Source organism: Gracilinanus agilis, chromosome 1, assembly GCF_016433145.1.
Source record: "Gracilinanus agilis isolate LMUSP501 chromosome 1, AgileGrace, whole genome shotgun sequence".
Lineage (NCBI taxonomy): Eukaryota > Metazoa > Chordata > Mammalia > Didelphimorphia > Didelphidae > Gracilinanus > Gracilinanus agilis.
Genome location: NC_058130.1, coordinates 726,589,774 through 726,611,358, shown reverse-complemented (window position 1 = coordinate 726,611,358; position 21,585 = coordinate 726,589,774). Strand labels below are relative to the sequence as shown.

The following is a 21,585-nucleotide window of genomic DNA, read 5'->3' as shown; positions in this document are numbered from 1 at the left end:
CCAACCCCTAACTGAGGTAGGTGCGTGGGGGCTGTAATCTGTGTTGTTGACGACATATCCACCCAGAAGAAATCATGGAGGCTTGAAATATTAAATACACACACAGAGCTCCCACCTCTGCCTGTGACTCACTCCCTATTCTCACTGCTCAATTGATCAAAACCATTTGCAAGTTATTTTAATGGAATCTTTCCCTGCTGGAAGCCTGCAGGGCTGAGCAGCTCCAGCACTGCTGGGGGGCTGGCTGAGGAGGGAGGATAAGCAATTCCCGCAGCAAGGTGCCCCTTAATTTTGGTTTATTCACCAAATCGCGAGGTGCCCCTGACAGTCTGTTCTTCTTCCCTGGGAGGAGAGGTTTAATCATTAATATTCCCCTCCCCACATGGGCTCCTAAGCCCTCTGACAAATGGGCTCTTCTTCCCCAGGAGGGAGCTATGGCAGCAGTTCCTCTTTTTCATAAAAAGATCGGCTCAATGACCAGTCTGGGTACTGATGACCACACCACTGGCCAGCCCTCCACTCTGACTCCAATCTTGGGGGGGGGGCTGTATTACTTAGCTACTATTACTACTAGCTGGTACGTGTAGCACTTTCAGCTTTGCAAAGCAATTTATAAATATACTCTCATTTGACCTTCCCAACAACCCTGGAGGCAGATGCTATTATTATCCCCATTTTACTGATGAGGAAACTGAGAGGCAGGGCTTATATGACTTGCTCAGGGTCTATACCTGAGCATAGCTACTAAGTGTCTGAGGCCAGAATTGAACTCATATCTTCCTGCCTTTAGGTTTAGCATTTTATCTATTGTGTCAGGTACTGTATGGATTAAGGAAATCTCTAAGTTTTTCTCCAGCTCAGACCTTTCTTACGACAGCTGTAAAACAGCAAGGGGCAAATATTATTCTATCCCAGTTTACTTGCAGATAAAATGGAGACTCAGGTGAGGTTAAATGACTTAAAGTCAATGGACAGAGGTTCAAAGTCTACCCCCACTTTGATGCCCACTATCCGTGTGACTGCGGACAACTCGATTAACCTTGCCCAGTCTCAGCTCCTCATTATAAAATGATGGATTTCAACACGAGGGCTTCTGAGGTTCCTTTCAGCCCTAGATCTTAGAGGAGATGATTCAAAGCCAGAAAGGTCCTTAAAGAACATTCAGTCTAATTCCCTCATTAAAAAAGGAACCAGAAGCTTGTACCTGGAGAAGAGAAAGCATACCTCCTCTGTTTGCAGAAGTAGGGGAGCACGCCTATACCCAGTCTTGATTGATATGTTAATTCATTTTAATAAACCAGTTTCCCACTCTCATTTTTAGTCTTTGTTATACCTGAAGGCTCCTCCAGTTGGGGAAGGATATATTGTTGAATTATGAGAAGAAAGCAAAGAAGATGAAGAAAATGGATGACGAAGAAGAAGAAGAATCTTAAATGAGAATGTTTGGCTGAATCCAGTAAGACAACAGATAATAGGGATAAACTGAAAGTCTTACCCATTGGTTTAAAAAATCAGCTTCTCAAGTAAATTCAAGATGGGAGAGGCATGAAAATAGCAGTTGTCTGAGAAAGAACTGGGGGGGGGGGGGTTCTGGTGGACTGCAAATTCAACGACCCAACAGTATGATAGGAGAACCAAGAAAAATGCTAAAGCAAGTTTAGGCTGCATTAAGAAAAAGCACAGGGACAGGAGGTCGTGGGTTCAAATCTGACCTCAGACAATTCCTGGCTGTATAACCCTGGCAAGTCATTAATCCCCATTGCCTAGCTCTTATTGCTCTTCTGCCTTGGAAGATAAGGCTTAAAAAAAAAAAAGAAAGAAAGAAAGAAAGAAAAGTAAAGAGCACAGGATTAGAGAAATGAGAGTCGTGTTGCATTCTGCTCTCACGTGGAATAATGCGTTCAGTTCTGGGTGCCACATTTTAGGGACACCACTGAGAAGTTGGAGGCCACCTCCCAACCAGAAGACAACCAGAAAGGTGAAGAACTTCAAGATCACCCCCTTATGAATACTGGCTAGAGGAACAAGCAAAACAGAGGCAACAAACTTGCTTTCATCTTTGACTTTTTTTCCTTTCCTCCCCCTCTCATTTTCTGATTCTAAGACTTGACTCTCTTCCGATAAGAGGCTTCCTGGCTGCACTTTCACTCACTCTCCCCAACTCTGGTAGAGTTGGGATATTCCTTGTGCTCTATTTTGATTTCCAGCTTCTCTCCCTACTATCTTTACTTAATAAACCCTCCTTCTCGAGTCTCAATCATTAGCCACTCAATCATCTTCTCCTTGATACTCTCATCTCTCTAGGTTTTTGGGACATCAGCTACTCTTTGTTCTCCCTCTATTTGACCTCTCCTTTGGCCTCTTTGCTGCACCTTTAGCCTCTCTGTTTAACCTCTCTGTGACACTGCCCTCGGTTTTTTGGTTTTTGTTGTTATTTTTTTTTAAATTCTTACCTTCTGCCTTGGAACCAAGGCAGAAGAGTGGTAAGAGTTAGCCAATGGGGGTTAAGTGACTTGCCCAGGGTTACACAGTTAGAAAGTATCAGAGACCAGATTTGAATCCAGGACCTCCCATCTCTAGGCCTGGCTCTCTATCCACTGAACTACCCAGTTGCCCCTGTCCTCTGTTTTTCCACAAGTAAGATCTAAGTGAGAGACATTTCCCCTGGCTGTCCTTCATGCCCAAAATGCTCTCCCTTCTCATTTCTGCCCCTTGGTTTCCCTGGCTTCTTTCAAGTCTCAATTAAAATCCCACCTTCTAAAAGAAGCCGTCACAATCCTGTTTCTTCCTTTTTTTTTAACCTTTACTTTCCATATTAGAATTAATATACTATGTAAAGAGCAGTAAGAATTAGGTGATGGAGATTAAGTGGCTTGCCCAGGGTCACACAGCTAAGAAGTGTCTGAGGTCAAATTTGAACTCTGAACTTCTAGTCTCCAGGCCTGGCTCTACATCTATTGAGCTGCCGCCGATCTCTTAATTTTTTTTTTTTTAAACCTTAACTTCTGTGTATTGGTTCCTTGGTGGAAGAGTGGTAAGGGTGGGCAATGGGGGTCAAGTGACTTGCCCAGGGTCACACGGCTGGGCAAGGGTCCTAGGCCAGATTTGAACCTAGGACCTCCTGTCTCTAGGCCTGGCTCTCAATCCACTGAGCTACCCTGCTGCCCCCGATCTCTTAATTTTAATTCCTTCCCTCCATTAATTATCTCCAATTTAAGTGGCATATAGCTTGTTTGTACATATTGTTTGTTGTCTATTCTATTAGACTATGAGCTCCTTGGGAGCAGGGACTCTTCTTTTGCCTCTTTTTGTATCCCCAGAACTTAGCATAATGCCTGGCACATAGTAGGTGCTTAATAAATGCTTCCTGACCAGCTCACTGAAATCCTGACAGCTGTTGTTCACCAGCCCCCAGGGCTGCTCCTCCTCTTTCTTCAATGAGTTCAGTGTCAGGTTCACAGTCTTTCTTTCCTCAGTTACACAGTGCCAACCTGATACCAGGCATTGTACTGAGAGCTTTTTTCAAATATCACCTCATCTGATTTTTTACAACTCTGTTATTACTATCCCTGCTTTAAAGTTGAGGAAACTAAGACAAATGATGTGCCCAGGGTAACACAGCTAGTAATTACCTAGGGTCACTTTTGAACTCAGGTCTTCCTCTCAGCCCAATGCTCTGTCCACTGCAAAGCCAGCTGCCTCGGTCATAGTGACACTTCAAATACCTTAACCCTGAAGTTTCTCAACTTATTTCATTTGAGCTATTTCTCTACCCTAATTCAGCCACACACAAAAATGGTCACAGTCTTGCTATGCAATCATTCACAAATGTACTACTTCCATGTTCATGAATGCTGAAATTCCTTTATCTGATCACAGTCTATTCCACCTCTCTCTCTGCCTTGCAATGCTAAACCCTATTCTTCATCCTTACCAGGACTTCCGAGTTCTCTCCCAGGCCACTGCCTTCACACTAGTTTTACTTTCTTTCTTTTCTCCATCTTGACCCCTAGGTGAACCAGCTCAAATCTACACTTTCCTCTTCAGGCCCATGTCCCTTTATGTATTGTCCATCCTGCCTTGGATCACTCCCACCATTTGCTGTTTCATTCCTGCACACACTGCTGAAGGAAACTGGAGGAAAGTCCTACAACCATTCTGACAGGGTTCGCTGTAAATTTAAATTGCATAATTTTAACTGGGTCCTGGCTGTGGCATGCCAACCTATTTTTACCTTCCTAATTAACTCACTGTCTCACTCCCCATAGCTGGCTCTTCCAAACTTTTCCATCCATCCTCAAATCTCCCATGGTTTCCCTCAAGAATATCAACTCATATTTTCCTAGAAAAAAAATTGGGGGCCACTCTGAAAGCTCCCTCCTCTCCCATCCCCCAGATACTCTGCCACAATCTCCTCCATTACTCCTATGTCACATGATGAGCCGGCCCCACTTCTATGTACAACGGATCCTATTCTATCTTGTCTTCTCCAGCAGACTACTTTCTCGATCATCATGGCATGAGAGCTAATCTTCAATCTCTCTCTTGGCTGCTTCCCTACCGCCTCCAAACTTGCCCAGGTTTACCTTTTCCTCAAAAAACAAACCAAAAAAAACAACACCCCCCCCCTCCAACCCTCTCCTGTTTCATCCACTGCTTGTAGCTTTGCCTCCTCTTTTTTTTTTTTTTTTTTGTCTAAACTCCTTTAGAAGGCCTTCCTCATCAGGTGCCTCTAATTCTCTTCTTAACATTCTACAGCCTGGCTTCTCCCATCCAACTGAAAGTGCTCTCTCCAGTTACCAAAACCTTTTAATTGCCACATTCAATGGCCTTTTCTCAATCCTCATACCTTCCTGACCGCTCATTCTGCAGCCCCCGACCATGTCAATCACCACCTTCTCTTTGCTGTTCTCTTCTCTCTAGGTTTAAAAAAAAAATCTCCCTGGATCTCTTCCTACAGCTGACTGATTCTTCTGTCTCCTTTTGCTAGATCTTCTTCCAGATTATTCATTAATTCATTCTCCCAGCCCCCATCCTCCCTTACTTTCCATCTTAGAAAAAAAAAAAAGCTCTAAGAGAGAAGAGGAAGCTCTAGATCAGGGGTTGGCAACGTATGGCTCTCGAGCCATATCTGGCTCTTTTGAGGGCCAGATATGGCTCTTTCTGCAGGAGCCATAAAGTCAGTTTTTTTTCAGGTGCTGTTATAGGAGCGCGCACTATGAGCACTGACGGCTCTCACAAAATTATGTTTTAAAAAATGTGGCATTTATGGCTCTCACGGCCAAAAATGTTGCCCACCCCTGGTCTAGAGTCTAGGCAATTTGGGTTGTGACTTGCCAAAGTTTGGAAGAGTCATAGTGTTAGAAAGCACCTGAGGTTATATTTGAACACAGGTCCTTCAGACTCCAGGCCTGGTGCTCTATCTACCATGCCACATAGCTACCCCCAAATCATACCCTTTAAAAGTAACTGTCCCAGAGAATAGCTGGGTGGCTCAATGGGTTCAGAGTCAGGCCTAGAGATGGGAGGTCCTAGGTTCAAATCTGGCCTCACACACTTCCCAGTTGTGTGACCCTAGGCAAGTCACTTGACCCCCACTGCCTATCCCTTACCTCTCTTCTGCCATGGAACCAATACACAGTATTGATTCCAAGATGGAAGGCAAGGGTTAAAAAAAAAAGTAACTGTCCCTCAGAATCCTGTACAGTCCCCTGAACTCGCAACCAAGGTGTCAATCCTTGTTTTCCCACTCTTTCAACCCTCGTAGCTAATTTGTTGCCAAGATCTCTCCAATATGTTCTCTTCTCACCTCTGGCACTGCTACTACCCTAGCAGGACTTCAGCATCTAGTGCTTAGACTAGTCTAACAGTCTATTCATCTCCCTGCCATGGTTCTAATTTAATCCATTTTCTGCAAAGCTGGCAAAGTGATATTCCTAAAGTGCAGGTCCAACCATGTCACTGCTCCCTGCTCCATTCAATAAATTCCAGTGGCTCTTGATTTCTTCCAGAATCAAAGATAAAATCCTTTGTAACCTGTCCCCTAAATTTCTAGTCTTCTTGTACTCTACCTGCTCTGCAAATCCTGTGATCCTGATTTCCTTGTGGTTTTCTGAACAAAATACTCCACATCTCCTGACTCAGGACATTTTATCTGGCTATCTCTACAGGTAGATGCTCTCTCCCCTCTGAATGTCTTCCTAGGTTTCTTCAAACCTCAGTTAAAAGTTCCACTTTTTATAAGAGGCCTTTCTCCATCTTCCTACCTTTCCTCTGTTGACTATTTCCAATTTGTCCTATTTATAGCTTGTCTTGACACAGTTGTTCACCTGCTTTGCCTCCATTAGACTGTGACCTTCCTGAGAGTAGGCTCTCTTTTGTTTTTCTTTGCATTTCTAGCTAAATGCTAGAATGCTACTAAATGTACAGTGCTAAATAAATGTTTATCAACCGATAGCCAAGATTAAGGAAATGGTAACATAGCACTTCACAATCCCTCTTGATGATTTCAAGTCACTGGTCCAGAAAAAAATCCCAGATGTGATGGCTGAGCCACTGTTGGTAATATGCAAAACCGGAGAGGCACCACAAGACTGGAAAGGGGCAAATATCCCAATTGTCAAAAAGGAAAGAAAACAGATTCTACAAACTATAGGCCTCTGATTCCTGGGAAAATTCTTGAATTAAAAAAAAAAAGAGAACACTTTTGCCTTCTGTCTTAGTATCAATTCTAAAACAGAATAGCAAGAGCTAGGCAATAAGGATCAGGGTTACACAGCCTGAATGGGTTTGAGGTCATTTGAACCTTGCATTTTATTCACTATGCTACCTGCCTGCCCTTTGAAAGGATCATTAAAAAGATGGTTGCTGAAAATGAAGAGATAATTAAAAAAAAAAAACCCTTACCTTCCATCTTGGAGTCAATACTGTGTATTGGCTCCAAGGCAAGAGTGGGGGGCTAGGCAATGGGGATCAAGTGACTTGCCCAGGGTCACACAGCTGGGAAGTGGCTGAGGCCAGATTTGAACCTAGGACCTCCCATCTCTAGACCTGGCTCTCAATCCACTGAGCCACCCAGCTGCCCCTGAAGAGAGAATTTCCAAGATTCAACATGGTTTATGAATAAACATACCAGACTAATATAATTTCCTTTTTTACTAAGGATTTTACAAGATTATTTGCTGGGATTAGTAAGTATTAGATGAAAATGCTATGAATATGGTTTATTTAGATTTTAGCAAAGCTTTTGATATCGTATCTTATAATTTATCAGCTAGATAGTGATATACACATACACAATTTTTTTTTTCCAGATCTGAACTCTGATAATAGCCGTGTAACCCTGGACAAATCCCTTTACTTCTACCTACCTTACTTTCATCTGTAAAAAACTGGATAATAGTACCTACCTCCCAAAGTCATTGGATCAAATAGGATATTTTAAAGCATTTTTCAAACCTTAAAGGCACTATATAAATATCAGCTATTATTACAATACTGTTCTTGTGGACAGGTTGGTTATCCAAACTCAAGGAGTTTTTAATGAGTCAGTGTCAGTGTGGCAGGAGGTCTCCTATGAAATGCTCTAAAGTTTGGCTAACTATGTTCCAGTGCCTAGTCCTGTAAGGCTTCTGCCTTGAGACAAAAACAGGTAGGCATGTGGGGGCTGAATTGGAGGGCAGGTAGTGGGTTGGATTTAGTTTACAGGCCAGACTGTAATTTGTAATCTTAACAGATCTGTACTTGTCCCTGTGCAGTCTGACATTATTATCAATGGCCTGGATAAAGGCATAGATGGCTTCCTCATTAAATATGCAGAGGACACAAAGTTGGAAGGCACAAAAGACAAGGAATAAACATCTATATAGAACTTACTATGTATCAAGTACTTTTCAAATATCTCATTTGATAACTAACACAATGGATGACAAAATTAGGATCTTAAAGGGTCCTGATGGACTCAGAGTACTGGGCTGAATCTAGCAAGCTGAAATTCAAATAGGATAAATAATGGCTAGCATTTTTATATTGTTATAAGGTTTGCAAAGCATATTACATAGTACCCAAATCCATCATCTTGTACTTGGGTACAAAACGCTCAACTCCATAAATACAGGATGGGGGGGGGGTACGGATATGCAGCAGTTGTTCAGAAAAGAATCGGAGGGTTTATTGGACCACAAGTTCAGTATGAGTCAGCAGTGTGACTGATGTGTTGGCCAAAAAAAGCTAATGCAGTCTTGGGAAGCTAATGCTACATTAGGAGTGGCATGGCTTCCAGGAATAGGGAAGCAACACTCTTATACTCTGCCCTGTTCAGACCTCAAACGAGTGTGTTCAGTTTTGGATGTGATGAATTAAAAAGGGGCACTGAAAAGCTGGACTGTCTTTTGAAGAGAAAGTAGGATGATGAAGGACTCCCAAGTTCATTCCATATGAGGAATGGTTAAAGGAACTGTATGTGCTTACCCTGGCGATGACTCAGGGGGAACACAATAGCTGTGTTCAAGTATTTGAAGAGCTGTCACGTGGAAAAGTCTAGACTAGCTCTGTTGGCCCCAAAGGGAAACAACCAGGAGCAGTGGACAGAGGTAGAAAACACTTGGGCGGTATATTTTAGTGGAGATTTTTTTTTCAGGCATGGGTTGGACTAGATAGTTGCTGCGCTCTCTTCCAAGTCTCAAACTCTGATATTCTCTAATTTTTGGAGGTGGAATGGACCTTGGCAACCATCTAGTCCAGTACAAACATGAAAAAGGATTTCTATAACAACAGAAGTCCTCCACCACGCTTTGTTTCAAGGCCTCTCATGACAGGGAACCTGCTACCTCCTGAGGTAACTCCCCTCTCAAGTTTTGGATAGTTCTAAATTTTAGGAAATTTTCCTTAATATCAATTTTACATCCAAATTTGCAATTTGTTCCACTCTGGGGCCTAAATAACAAGTCTACTCCTTCTTCTATACCATAGGACTTCTAATATGTAAACATAGCTATCATTTTATCTTCTCTAAGCTCAAGTCTTTCTGTCAATTTTCACATGACATGGATTAGGATATTCTGTCCATCAATGGTTGCTTTCATCTGGACAAGCTGCAGATTAATAATGTTTTAAACTATCGTCCCAAACTGAACATTATCCTCTAGATGTGATCCGACAAGGGCAGAGATCTACACAAAACCAGGTTTTAAAAACTTCAAATCCGGTGGTTTAAAAATTTTTTTATTAAAAAAAAAAAAAAAAAAAAAAGAAAACCCATACCTTTTTAGTATCAATCTAAGACAGAAGAATGGCAAGGGCTAGGTAACTGGGTCAAGTGACTTGACCTGGGTCATATAGCTAGGAAGTGTCTGAGGCCCCAGATTTGAACCCAAGTCCTCCAGACCCCAGGCCTGGCACTTTGTGTGTCTGTTCCACAGGTAGGTCTCCAGCTCTTGAGATTCTGTGTGTGTTCTCCAAGTAGAGAACGAGTTGTCGGCAAATTGCAGTGGAGAGTCTCAGGGGCCTATAGCTGCTTTATTCGGTACTATTATCAATGATGTGAATGAATGCCCAAATAAACTCTGTGTGTGTATGAAGTGTTAATATGCAACATGAGGATGTCAATATTAAAAAAAAATTAAGAACATTCTGGGTTGAATCTGGGGTGAAATTTGATAGAAATAATTATAAAATCCTAGATTTGTATCGAAATAATCAAATACACAGGTATGGGCTGAGAAAAGGTATGGATAGCCAAAGTATGGACAGATAGAGAGCTGGAAGTTTTAGATGACTTCAACTTTAATGAATCAATAATGCTAACTGGCAGCGAAGAAAAGCTAAAACAATCTTAGACTATATAAAGAAACATAAAAAGGAGAGAAGTAATCATCTTTATCCCATTGTTATTAGGTCACACCTGGAATATTATGTTCCATTTTAGACATGGCATTTTTGGAAAGAGTTAAGTTGAAGAATGTCAGAAGATGGCAATCAGGATACTGAGAGAACTGAAACTGTGTCATAGAAGGATTAGATGAAGGAACTAGGAATGCTAGGGAAAAATGAGAATTATCCAAAAGTAGAATGTGTTAGATTGGGAGATGGGGTTTTTACTTCAAAGTTTTCAAGTGGAAGTCTGATAACATTTGTAAGGGACATCATTCTTATTCAAAAAGATAATTTCTTGAGTCCCTTCCTTCCGATTTGAGATTCAGACACTCCAGACAAATGGCCCTTTGGTCTTTTCCAGAAGGCCTCTAACAAGTTACTCAAGAGATGCAATCTATTCCTCTTCTCTTCACTGACTCATAGTTAAGTTCTGACTCTCCTTTTCTGCCCAGACTATTATAATAGCTTCCCAGTCTCTATGCTTCCAGTTTCTCCTCTCTCTAGTCTACAACGGTGGTGAAATCAATTGTTTGTAAACAAAATACCCGACCATATTCACTCCCTTGATCAAATATCTCCAGGGGCTTCCCACTGTCCCTAGAATACACATTCTAGGAGGCAACATGTAGTTCTACCATGTAGTCTTCATCCCCTCTCCATTTCCATCAAGCTGGCCTCCACAATTTTGCATAGGGTCTCTCTTAAGTCTAGAAAGCACTCCCTCCTTCCTTTTAGAATCCTGGATCATTCCTTCTATAGCATGTTAGGTGCCACTTCCAAAGCCTCAAGTTGTTAAAATTACTTTTAAAATTTGCATTTCAATTTCAATGCATTTATTTCATTTCAATGCATTTATGAACATATTATAGCCTTCCCAACAGAACAGAAGCTCCTTCAGGGCAAGAATAGACTATATTTTTATAATTTGTATCTCCAGAGCCTACCATGGTGCATTCACGTAGTAAAGACTTAATGCTTGAATAGGATAGCTCCAAAGGTTAGGTGCTCTTTCCTTTCACTGATCCTTTATCTATTTCCTTGAAACATCCCTCCTCCCCCCACCTTGGTTGTTCAGCCTACTAGGTCCTATCCCATAACAAGTCTAATTTCTTTTTATCATGACAGTTCTTCAAATATCTGAAAACAACAATTATAGCAGCTTCCTTTTCCTCCATGTTAAATATTCCAAGTTCCTTCAAATCAGTCTTAGAAAAATTTGAGTACTCAGTCCTAGATGTCTTCCTCGGGGCTTGTTCTGCCTGTTTCCAGAGTAAAGAAAAAGGAACAATGGACAGAAGGTACAGGAAGCAGAGGTTAGCTTAATAATATGCACTGGGTAAAAAAAATTAGATTTAGAGCTGGGATAGTAGAGGCCATGTATTCTTTTCTCATTTTACAGATGAGGAAAATAAGGCCAGAGGTTAGGGTCACATAGCTATCAAGTATCTGAGATGAGATTTATACTCAGGTCTTATTAACTCCAACTCTAGCATCCTACATACCATGCTGGCTCTCATAACCCACACTTTGAAAGGAAGAGAGTGGTTAAATGGTTCAAATAGAAGTTGGAAGCCTGCTAGTGTCAGCTAGGACTTAGATTTGAGGATCTCTTAAGTCCTTAGATTGTGTTTCTATGCCAAACTTCCTCGTATAATCAACTCTCAATTACCTGCATTCAGGGAAGAAAGGAGTAATAAAGATATTCTGCAAATGATGTCTATTGGGCTGTAGGAAGCATTAGAGGATGCTGGAAAGTGAATTTACATTCCTAATTGTATTTTACTTGGGCTAATAGAATTATTTTATATTTCCTAAGCATTTCCCAAGAATTCTGGATGGAAGCAGGGGGAAGCCAGTCTGGTATTAAAAAATCTGTCACAGATATAATGCATAAACAGAAAGCTGAGGATTACTCTGTGTGAAGTAAAAAGCAAGTATTGTCATCTTTGTTTCTCCCTGACCAGTTTATATTTTAGGTTCTCTTGGCACATATTTTATAAAGTTCCTTCACTCGTATTTCCTTTAATCCTCACAAGGCAGGCATTATTTATTTATCCCAATTCGTTTATGAGGAAAATGGAATTAGAAGGTAAACTCCTTGAGGATGAGAACAACTGTGGGGTTTTTATATGGGGGAGGAAAGATTAATCTTTTTGTTTGTTTAAGGGGCTTTCTTGATGGGCAATTAGCTAATGAATTAGAATCATAGAACTTATAATTTGACAGAACTGTAGAACATCTAGGACCATGTCATTGAACCTATGGCATTCGTGCCATTCAGGGCTGCTCCCTTCCCCATCTCTATCATACCGGAGGACAATTTTTCCACATCAGCAGTCCCTCTGCCCAGCAGTCCAATGAGATTGTTTTTTCTCCCTACTCTGTCTGGGTTAAGGGGAGAGCTCACATGTGGTGTGAGGGTTACAGTTTGGGCACTTAGTCTCTAAAAGGTTCTCCAACACTGATCTAGACTAACCCTCTCATTTTACACGAGATCATGAGTGTTAGTAATTTGACCAAAGCTAGAAGGTGTATAGCAGAGATCTGAATTCAGGTGCTTGAGCTTCAAATCCAGTGTTTCTTCTATTACCATTCTCTTATTTTCTTAATGCTTTTTATTTTCACATCACAGTTTCTGGATGTTCTCTACACTCTTGCTCATTGGGAGAGCCTTTCACTTTAGTAAACAAAACACATTGAGATAGCATATGCCACATTATGTTCCCACAGCTCTCTCCCTGCCTCTTCAGGTTAAGGGAGGATATATATTTCCTTAGGGCCAGAAGTAGTCATTAAATATAGTGTACAGCTTTCAGTGATTTTCCATTTATGTTGTGGGAACCACTGTGTAAATAAATTTTCTGATTCTACTTTTATCCTATATGATTTCACAAACATCATTCCATGGTTCTCCAGTTCCTCATACTTGTCACTTCCACTGGACTATGAGCTCCTTGAGAGCAGACACTGTTTTTTTTTTTTAATTTACTGCCTCAGCACTCAAACAATTTCTAGCACATAATAGATGCTTAATAAATGCTATCTGATTAATTTAATTATTCCACTACATTAAAATATCAGAATTTGTTCAGTCTTTCTTCAAAAGAAAGACACCTGTTCTTTAACAGTTTTGTGGCTATCACAAAATGTGTTACTCTGAGCATTTTGTTACAATGGGCATGTTCCCAGCAATGCCATCTCTAGATCACAGGGTTAAAATTTAAATAAAATCAGTGGATAAAGGGTTTCAAAAACCAAAGCAACATGGACTTTAGAATGGCTTGAAGATATTGGGCAAAAGAGAAAATTAGGAAATGACATTCTTCACATGATTCAAAATTGTTGGACCAATTCCTAATTCCACCAACCATGTATTAGTGTGCCTGACTTCCTACAACGCTCCAACACTGACTATTTCTGTTTTTTGTCATCTTTGCCAAATTTGCTAGGTGTGAAGTAAAACCTCAGAGTTGCTTTAATTGTGTCCTGCCTAATTAAAACAGAGGTTTTCCAACGTCATTGGGACTGTTTCCACTGTAGCACACTGCTTTTTTAAAAATTTTATAGTATCAAGGATTTTCTCCTCCCACACTGTTTTCCCCTTTCTGCCCTTCTAACTGGCAGCTGATAAGCTTCCAAATGTAATACAGTTAGGGAGCTAAGGGACTTGAACCAAAGGGCATATCATCATTGCCACCAACTCAGTACAGGTTGTTTTAGATGGGATCTAGTCAGATTAGAATATCTAAAGGAGTTAGTAGACAGAGGATTCCAAGCCCCAAAGCAACATGGACAAGCATGAATGGCCAAAGAAATTAGGGAAAAGATCTAAAACTAGGAAAAGAAGAATTTTGTAATGGAAGCCAAAAGCTTCTATTCCAGGGAAAGATAAGCTATCTAATTAATCTTCCTCCAAAGAACTTATCCTACAATATGCTGTGGACAAATGTAAAATTTAGAGCAGAGAATCATAACATTTAAAACTAGAACCTCACTGGTCACTGAGTTCTTGAAACCCACTTTAAAGATGGGGAAAATATTGCCCAAAAGAGATGATTTGCTCAAGTTCCCACAGGGTAAATATCAGGGCCAGGAATCAAATCCAAGCTCCCTAACACTAGATTTAGTGATCATGTTAAGTGTAGAGGTTGCTTCAGAGAGATGGAAAATCCCTTACATGTGCTCAAACCTTTGTTCCGAGTTTGTAGTCAAACAACCCTTGGATCTACTATTTGGTTTCCCAAACTGTGATATGGCTAGAAGTTGCTCACCAGGAACATTATCACCAGGAGCATCATCACCAAGGAAGACTCCTGTCACATTCACTTCCTGAGTCAGCAAATAGGTGTCACACTTAACAAATCAATCTTTCAAACTGGCTGGGGGTAGGGGAGGACTGATTTATTGGATTTTTTTTTAACCACATGACCAGACAAAACTGAGTTTTCTAACCCTACAAAGCTGAGGATAAGACCTTGAAACTAAAGTAGGAGGCCCAGATTAACCAGATAGTTTCCATACTAATCTCATTATAGAGCAACACTGGTGTTCTGATTTTTGATTTTTATTCTTTTCCTTTGGGGAGGAGAGTTTGTGAAATTGTGAAGAGAAATGATGATGATGATGATGATGATGATGATGATGATGATGATGATGATAACTCCAAATGATTAGTCTGGAAACCACTGAGAGTTGGAGAACCAAGCTGCCCAGGATCTCGGGATTTAGATCCAGAAAGGCATCTTTGCTCCTCATGCTAAAGCCAGAAGGGAAAAGTGATTTCCTGTGGGAAGCCAGGGAGAGCTTAACTGTTTGTATGCTGCTCCTTTCATCAGGATGAGTGCTCTTCGAAGGCAGTGACTGTGTTTTTGCCTTTCTTTGTGCCTCTTGCATTTAGCCCAGTATCTGGCATATGGCGAGAGCTAAATGCTTGTAGACTTACAAATTTGACACCTCAACTGGTTCATCTCCTCTGGTCTTGTTCACCTCTGAGGGGTTTTGGTTATCACAGTAGGAAATGGTGGGCAGAGAGGAAGAATATCCAGATTAAAGAATTGGGTTTCTTTCTTTCCCCACCCCATTCCCCAAAAGCTCAGGAAGGGAGAAGCAGGGGAAAGAGTAGATACAGAGAAGATAGAGGTTCCATGGGCAACTGGAACCAAGGTTCTAACTCCAAATCTTTCCCTTATAACATGGTGTCTCTTGGTTTTATCAAGTTTGCAGAAGAGCATAAAAGCTAAAAAATGCCTTTAATTTTTTTCTCCTCTCATCCCTGTGTAAGGGGGGTGAGAGTGGGAAAGGCAGCATGAAAATGATACTTAGGGGTTCCAAACATTCTTTCCATTTCCTATATGCCTGCCCCTCCTTCCTGTGGAATTTCTGTTTTGCTCTTTCAATCAATACCCTCGCGCCTCAGTCTTGTTTTTCACAAATCTAGAGCAGAGAAAAAACAATCACATAATAAGAAAACTTCTTTTGAGGGGATAGGGAAAGAAAAAAGCCTGAGTAGATTCTGTGTGCCACTGGTCTGGGTTGTCAGCTTTCTGTGAAAGGACCACACCTTCCTATAGTCTCTATCTATGTCTATATATCCCCCTGCTGCTTTTCTTTCTTTCTAAACCTTTATCTGCCATCTTAGAACCAATACTGTTCCAAGGCAGAAGGGCAGTAAGGGCTAGTTAAATGACTTGTTCAGGTTACACAGATAGAAAGTATTTGAGGTCATATCTGAACCCAAGACCTCTTTCCTCTCTACAGCTGGCTCTCAGTCCACTGAGCCAGTCAACTGCCTCCTCCCCTACTGCTTTTTTACATGACAGATCCATCAGGAGTTACTACTGTAGGACTTTGAGGGTTGTCTTGTCTAGGTTGTACTAGATGATCTCTCAAGTCCTTTCTAGCTTTGAGATTCTATGACACAGGGAAGCATAACACTACCTTTGGAGAAATGCTAAGACTTCAAATGGTATTTGGATGGAAAGGGGGAAGGACCCAAGTCAGAGCAAGAAGTGACGCTGGCCATCTGCTACTAGTTCACAGATATACAGTCAGTTCTGCTGTAATACTGTATTATGCAAAATCGAACAATAAAACCATAATGCATATGGGGTGAGATGAGATTTAGGGTCACAAAGCTCAAAAAAAGCTACATCGATGATACATTAAAAACAAAGATAGGAACCTAATAAAGATTCAGTAGCACAGTTTCAGACATGTTAAAGGGGAAGAAATCCTTCAATACTACAACAAACAATGGCCCAGTCTGCAGTCTTGGGCTATGATGCCCCTCTAGTTGCACAACTAAGTGGCAGACTGAGGGCCTCCAGGTGGAAGTAGGTAGGAATGGTGCAGACCAACTTTCTCGATACACAGCTCCAATTGCACCAGCAAACATACAAGATGGTATTTTCTACCCTGGAAAAGACCTAAAGTTTGCCTATAGATGTGGGAAGGGCTCATGAGTTATTGTGAAATGGCATTTTCTGTATTCTCATTGTTTTCTGTTGAAGAAATCATGTAGAAATAAATTCGAAACTTGTGTGCTACTTGAAATTTTCCTTACTATATTAACCATGTTGGAACAAATTCACATTTCTGAAACATAAGCTATAGCAGAATTGACTGTTATCTCACAACTTCTGTATTTTCAAGTTGTATTTTCTCTGTTTTCCTTCACTTCGCTACTAAAATACAGCATTAAGAATGAGAAGGAAAAGCCTGGAAACAGAGGTCCAGAAAAAGGAAGGGCCTAACCCAAGGTTGCCTAGCTAGTAAGCAGCATCAATCAAAATCCAAACTTGGGTTACCTGGAAAATCTTTCATAAAAGTATAACCTTTGACTCAGGTTAGGTAAAGTAAAGGTATCTCTGTCTAGAGTTAGGCTAAAGATGTGGAAAAAGCAACTAGTCCAGAGTCTAGGGTCACGACAGTTGCAAAAATGGAGAGAGAGGGGCCACCAACCTAAAAGACTATTAGAGAGTGAAGAAATATCAAGAACAGTGACTGGGGCCATGAGTGTTGTCCCTGTTTTTGTCTGTTTCTTAAGGGTTTAGTTGTAACTTAAACTCTAAGGAGGCAATGTGGCACCTACCTAATGAGCTTGATCTCTGGAGTCTTAAGGGTGGATGTGCCAATCATTCGTCTCCAGACACAGAATGGTCTATACTTTTTATAATACTGAATTGAAGAAACCATTACAGAACCCCCACCACCCCCATAAACTCTTAATGTTGAAGTAGAGGACAGCTTTCCAGGGGGCCTGGAACATATAATGTAAATATTGCTATAAATAGCTGTAATAAACACTGTAAATAGCCCAGATCATAGGAGTCCATGGTAAGGTGGGAAAGGGAATAAGAAGCCAAACTCAGAGTGGATGTCAGCATTGTGGGGAAATGGCCAGCTCTGGGAAGCTTGACTCTGGCTGGGATGGTATCACTCAGGCAATTTTCTTCTTTGTTAAAAAGAACAAAATCCAAGCACCCTAAAGTGAAGCTCTCATTTGTCTTCCTCCCTGGCATTATGGGGAATGCTGTTCCTAGTCCATTCCTAAAAACATTGAAATATTGACTGTCAACAAAAATAGCACTGTCCTCAGACTGTAGCAACCATAAACTTATCTTAAAGAGGGACTAGGGATAGTAAGAAGAAAAAGAAAAAGAACAACTGTAGGCTTTCAACCTATTGCCTGAAGTGCTTTTTGAGAAGCTTCTGGCATCTGGTCAATTAACCTGGCCAGCATGCTTACTTGAGTAACTGACTGGTCTATTTAAAACAAAAACAAAAAAGATACCCAACAAAATTTGAAAAGAAAAAGTGGTGTCACTATGGAAAGAAACCCTTATATCAGTTGGCAGATGGGGGTCAATAGAACAGAAGACCTTTCCCCACCCATAGACGTTCCGCTTGCTCGGTGACACTCGAACCCCGGGCTGACCACACGGCACAAGCTGCTCTCCCCAACTACAGGGCTTCCACGGTAGCTTGTGCAACTATGCTAAGCCTTTGCCTCCTCTCTCATTAGACTGTCGTCTGGTGGCTGAGCTTCCTCTCGAGAAAATTCTGATTGTTCACTCTTCTGTTCTGTTCTCGCCTCTCTAAGCCCTGTCTCAGAGGTCTCCTCGTCACCTAGGAAATGCACAGGGAAGCAAACAGGACAGGTTGGTTAGAAAGGAAATGGTTTTGCCAGGCAGTGGCATGATGGGCCCTGAGCCAAGACCCCTGGGGCCATCTGCTTCAGGCTGTTACCTGTGGCTTCTGATGAACAGGAGGTAAAGGGGGAAAGATGAGACTTAATCATCTTTCCACTTCTCTGTGCTCCTATCCTGAGCTTTCAGGATCCTATGGGCTTTGGCTCCAATCCACCTGTTTATAGTAGTATTCTTTTCTAGTGTTTCAGGAAGGAGGATATACTCCTGCAGGAGCAGGAAGAGAGGGAAAGCAGGTGGTTTGTATAATTCAGCTTTTAGCCAGAGAAAGGTATTAAATGGATTTGAATGACCCCTTGGGGAAGGTTTAAACCTATTTCTCACTATCGAGTCTCCCTACCAATTACAATGAGCTACCTAAAATAGCAATCAGTTTGTAGTCATCTTATCCAAACTTCAAATGGTTATGCTCCATTTTTTATCCATAATGAAGGATTTTTCCTATCTTTCCTCTTTTTAAAAAATATTTAATTTAATGCCCATTTCCCCATCTACCAGCTTAGAACTCCATGCATTTTCTTCATCAACAGCACTGGAAACCAAGAACACCACTGTGTTTCTCAGAGAGGCAGAATTCTAGCTTTTAAGTTTAAAAGTATGTCAGTATCCATACTGCTGAGTCACAAAGACACCAAGGTCTTACCCAGGCATACCAGATCTTACTCTATAAAGATCCAGAGAACAATTTGAGGAAAAGAACTGAGTTTTTTGCTGCAGAGCAAAACTGTAGTCTAATTGAAATCTGAGAAGACTTTAAAAGACTCAATTTATTTCTTCAGTATGGACATTCTCCCTGCCAAGGCAAAGTCTGATGCTTGGTGAGCTGGTTCCATGAATCCCTATGACCAGTCATTGCTTTGGGGGGGCGGGGCAACTCTCCCATGATCAGCCTCTTCAATGACCAACATGGTCTGTTGCTAAGTTCATAATGGGTAGGATATGACAAAGCTTATGTGCTCTTCTAGAACCTAGGTTGTACTCCATACTTTGGTGAGCCATCAGAAGACGACTCTAACTAAGCCTCTAGAAAATTCAGGACACAGTTATCACGACGACAACTAAGCTGAATGATGTCTTCTGCCTAAATACAGAACGTCAGCAGGCTGTCCTCAGAGTAATTTTTTTACTATAACCCTCAAAAACCTATTCCTTAATTATAGAGAACTGTAATCTGTGTTGATAATACAATATTTCAAGGGTTTCTGTATTCCCTGCGATAAATATAGAGACCCTTGAAATATTGTAGAGAATTACTAATATATTATGAAGTGGCCTTGGGTATTTGTAGGTCAGGTTGGTGAAGTACAAGCTTTGGGAAGGAGATGAGCAAGGCTCTGGGTCTAGCCCAGGGACGGGTGGTGTGACTACCATGAAAGGTCAGAATTTCAGCATCACATTGGGCAAAAGGTGCTGAATTCTCTGATCCTAGAAATTCTTGAAGGTCATAATTCAGGAGTGGCAATAGAACCAGTAGATAACAATTACTGAGCCCTAGAGAGTGTTAGCAAGCATAACTATTGCTTTTTAAGGTTTATTAAGTACTTTGTGAGTGAGGAGTCACAGGACCTACTGAATAGGCACATTAGCTGAGTGATCTCAGGTAAATCACTTAATTTCCCTGGGCCTCAGTTTCTTATTTCCAAAATAAAAGGGTCGAACTAGATCAGTGATGGCAAACCTTTTAGAGACAAGAGTGTTGGGCCCTGCCCCACCCTCCCCAACTGAGTACCATATTCCTCCCCACAAAGGGGAGGAAGAAAGTGCTCTCACTGGGCTACTGGGCCTCTCCCTCTCCTCTCCTTTCAGTCACAGGGACTTCCTGGGTGGAACTATCCAGAAATTGACACTGTGCCCTCTTTTTGTCTAGAAATAGCATCTGGGTTTGGGAAAGTCAAACTACTACAAAGTAGCTCAGCGCCCTATTTTCAAGAATTCCCCCAAATCTGTGGGACTAAGAAGGAAGAAAAATATTGATTAAATTCCAAAAAGAAACTCTTGGGATGGTTTTTCTAGAGCTGCAAATTCTTCTTCACTATTTATTACTGAGGGAGGGAAATGACTAGTTGTAAGGAAACAGTTCTAGAGTAAGGTTAGTTATCTATGAATGATCAGTTCTGGGTAAGGCAGCTGATAAGTTAGCAGTCTTCTGACATATTAGTTCATTCCCATCTTCCCCATGATCCTATGATCCTTGCCTATCAGAGAGAATTCAAATGAGCAGAGGGGAAGATTTGCTTGCTTGCCTGTATGTGCACACATGAATATGAATGTATGTGTATATTTTTATGAAAAGTGGTGAGAAAATGTCTTGAGAGGAAATACTACAAAAACTAAAGCAGAGCTTGACTAAAAGCCAACCAGACAACTACCCAGATGACTAAAAAGATAATTACAATTTCTCATGAACATGGCAGGTGCTCTCAGCACAGTGAAGGCAAACTTGGCTTCATGCCCAAGTCAGGCTAACAAAACTGGCTGAGGAATGAAGTGTACCGAACAACTGGATCCCTTAGGAGTCAACAATGCCTGGCAAACCCCTCTTAGACAAAGGTCTTCTCTGACTGTATTGGCTGTTAGGGGAACTAAGTGGGGCAAGAGTACAGCATGACCCATCTGGCCTGAAGGTATCTTGTGCCTGAAACAGGAATGTTCATGAGATGGAGGCCTAAAGACTCAGTCTATCAGCTACTAACCAGAAGAGTTGCCTCACCCTGGGCAACTACAAAAGCAGGGGGTGACTACCTATTATACCAGCTAAGAGGAATGACCCTTAAAAATGGTATTAGTGATAATAAACAGCCAAGCATATTGATATTGTGCTTACTGTTTATAAAATACTTTACCTCTATTATCTCATTTGTGCCTCAGTAGATAGAGCCTTGGTAGAAAGGTATACAGAACCTGTTATTCCAATTTCATAAGACTAGGAATCCCAAGCACAGAGAGAGCTTAAACACTTTGCCCAAGGTTACACAGCTGGGAAATAGCAATGAGGAGTGGAACCCAGTGAGCTGTCTAACTCCAAATCAAGTGCTCTTCATGTTACAACACAGTTTCCATTCTGAAATCCTTCCCAATGCTCTTCCTGGACTGATTTTGGAGCCTTCTTCCCAATGTCCAACTTACCTGGTACAGTAAAATCCTGAGTATAGATGATGTCATCCTCAATGTCGAAGAGGTCATCGTCCTCTTCCTCATTGTAGCCATGCAGATCCTCCAGATAAGGCACCACAGTCATACTTCGCCACCTGTCCTTGGTTTCCGGGCTGGGAGGAATGGGGACCAGGGCCTCTGCCTGGGGGTGTTTCTTACGAAACCAGCTGCAAGAGCCCAAGAAATAATCAATTCTGGTAAAATTGGTGGAGTAGCCATTACCCCCATCTAATCAGCCATTTCTAGAGTTGCTGGTGTAGACTGCCTCTGTGTGCTTTTGCTGGTTTTTCAACTCTCCTGTCTCTTCCTATCATTCTGGCTTTTAGTGTGTGTGTGTGTGTGTGTGTGTGTG

The 21,585-nt window shown here is 41.4% G+C and overlaps 2 protein-coding genes across 2 annotated transcripts in view; one reads left to right on the top strand and one right to left on the bottom strand.

The window, feature by feature from the left end:
• LOC123256774 (CACN subunit beta associated regulatory protein) overlaps positions 1 to 460 on the top strand; it is a 41,091-nt gene extending 40,631 nt beyond the window's left edge. Inside the window, exon 10 of the mRNA XM_044685338.1 lies at positions 426 to 460. Coding sequence (XP_044541273.1) covers positions 426 to 460 — 35 coding nt within the window. The remainder of the gene's footprint in view (positions 1 to 425) is intronic.
• A 17,409-nt stretch (positions 461 to 17,869) lies between these two features.
• STK11 (serine/threonine kinase 11) overlaps positions 17,870 to 21,585 on the bottom strand; it is a 135,309-nt gene continuing 131,593 nt past the window's right edge. The window contains exons 8-9 of the mRNA XM_044671722.1: positions 21,207 to 21,400; positions 17,870 to 18,000 (exon numbers count right to left, since the gene is read on the bottom strand). Coding sequence (XP_044527657.1) covers positions 17,870 to 18,000; positions 21,207 to 21,400 — 325 coding nt within the window. The remainder of the gene's footprint in view (positions 18,001 to 21,206; positions 21,401 to 21,585) is intronic.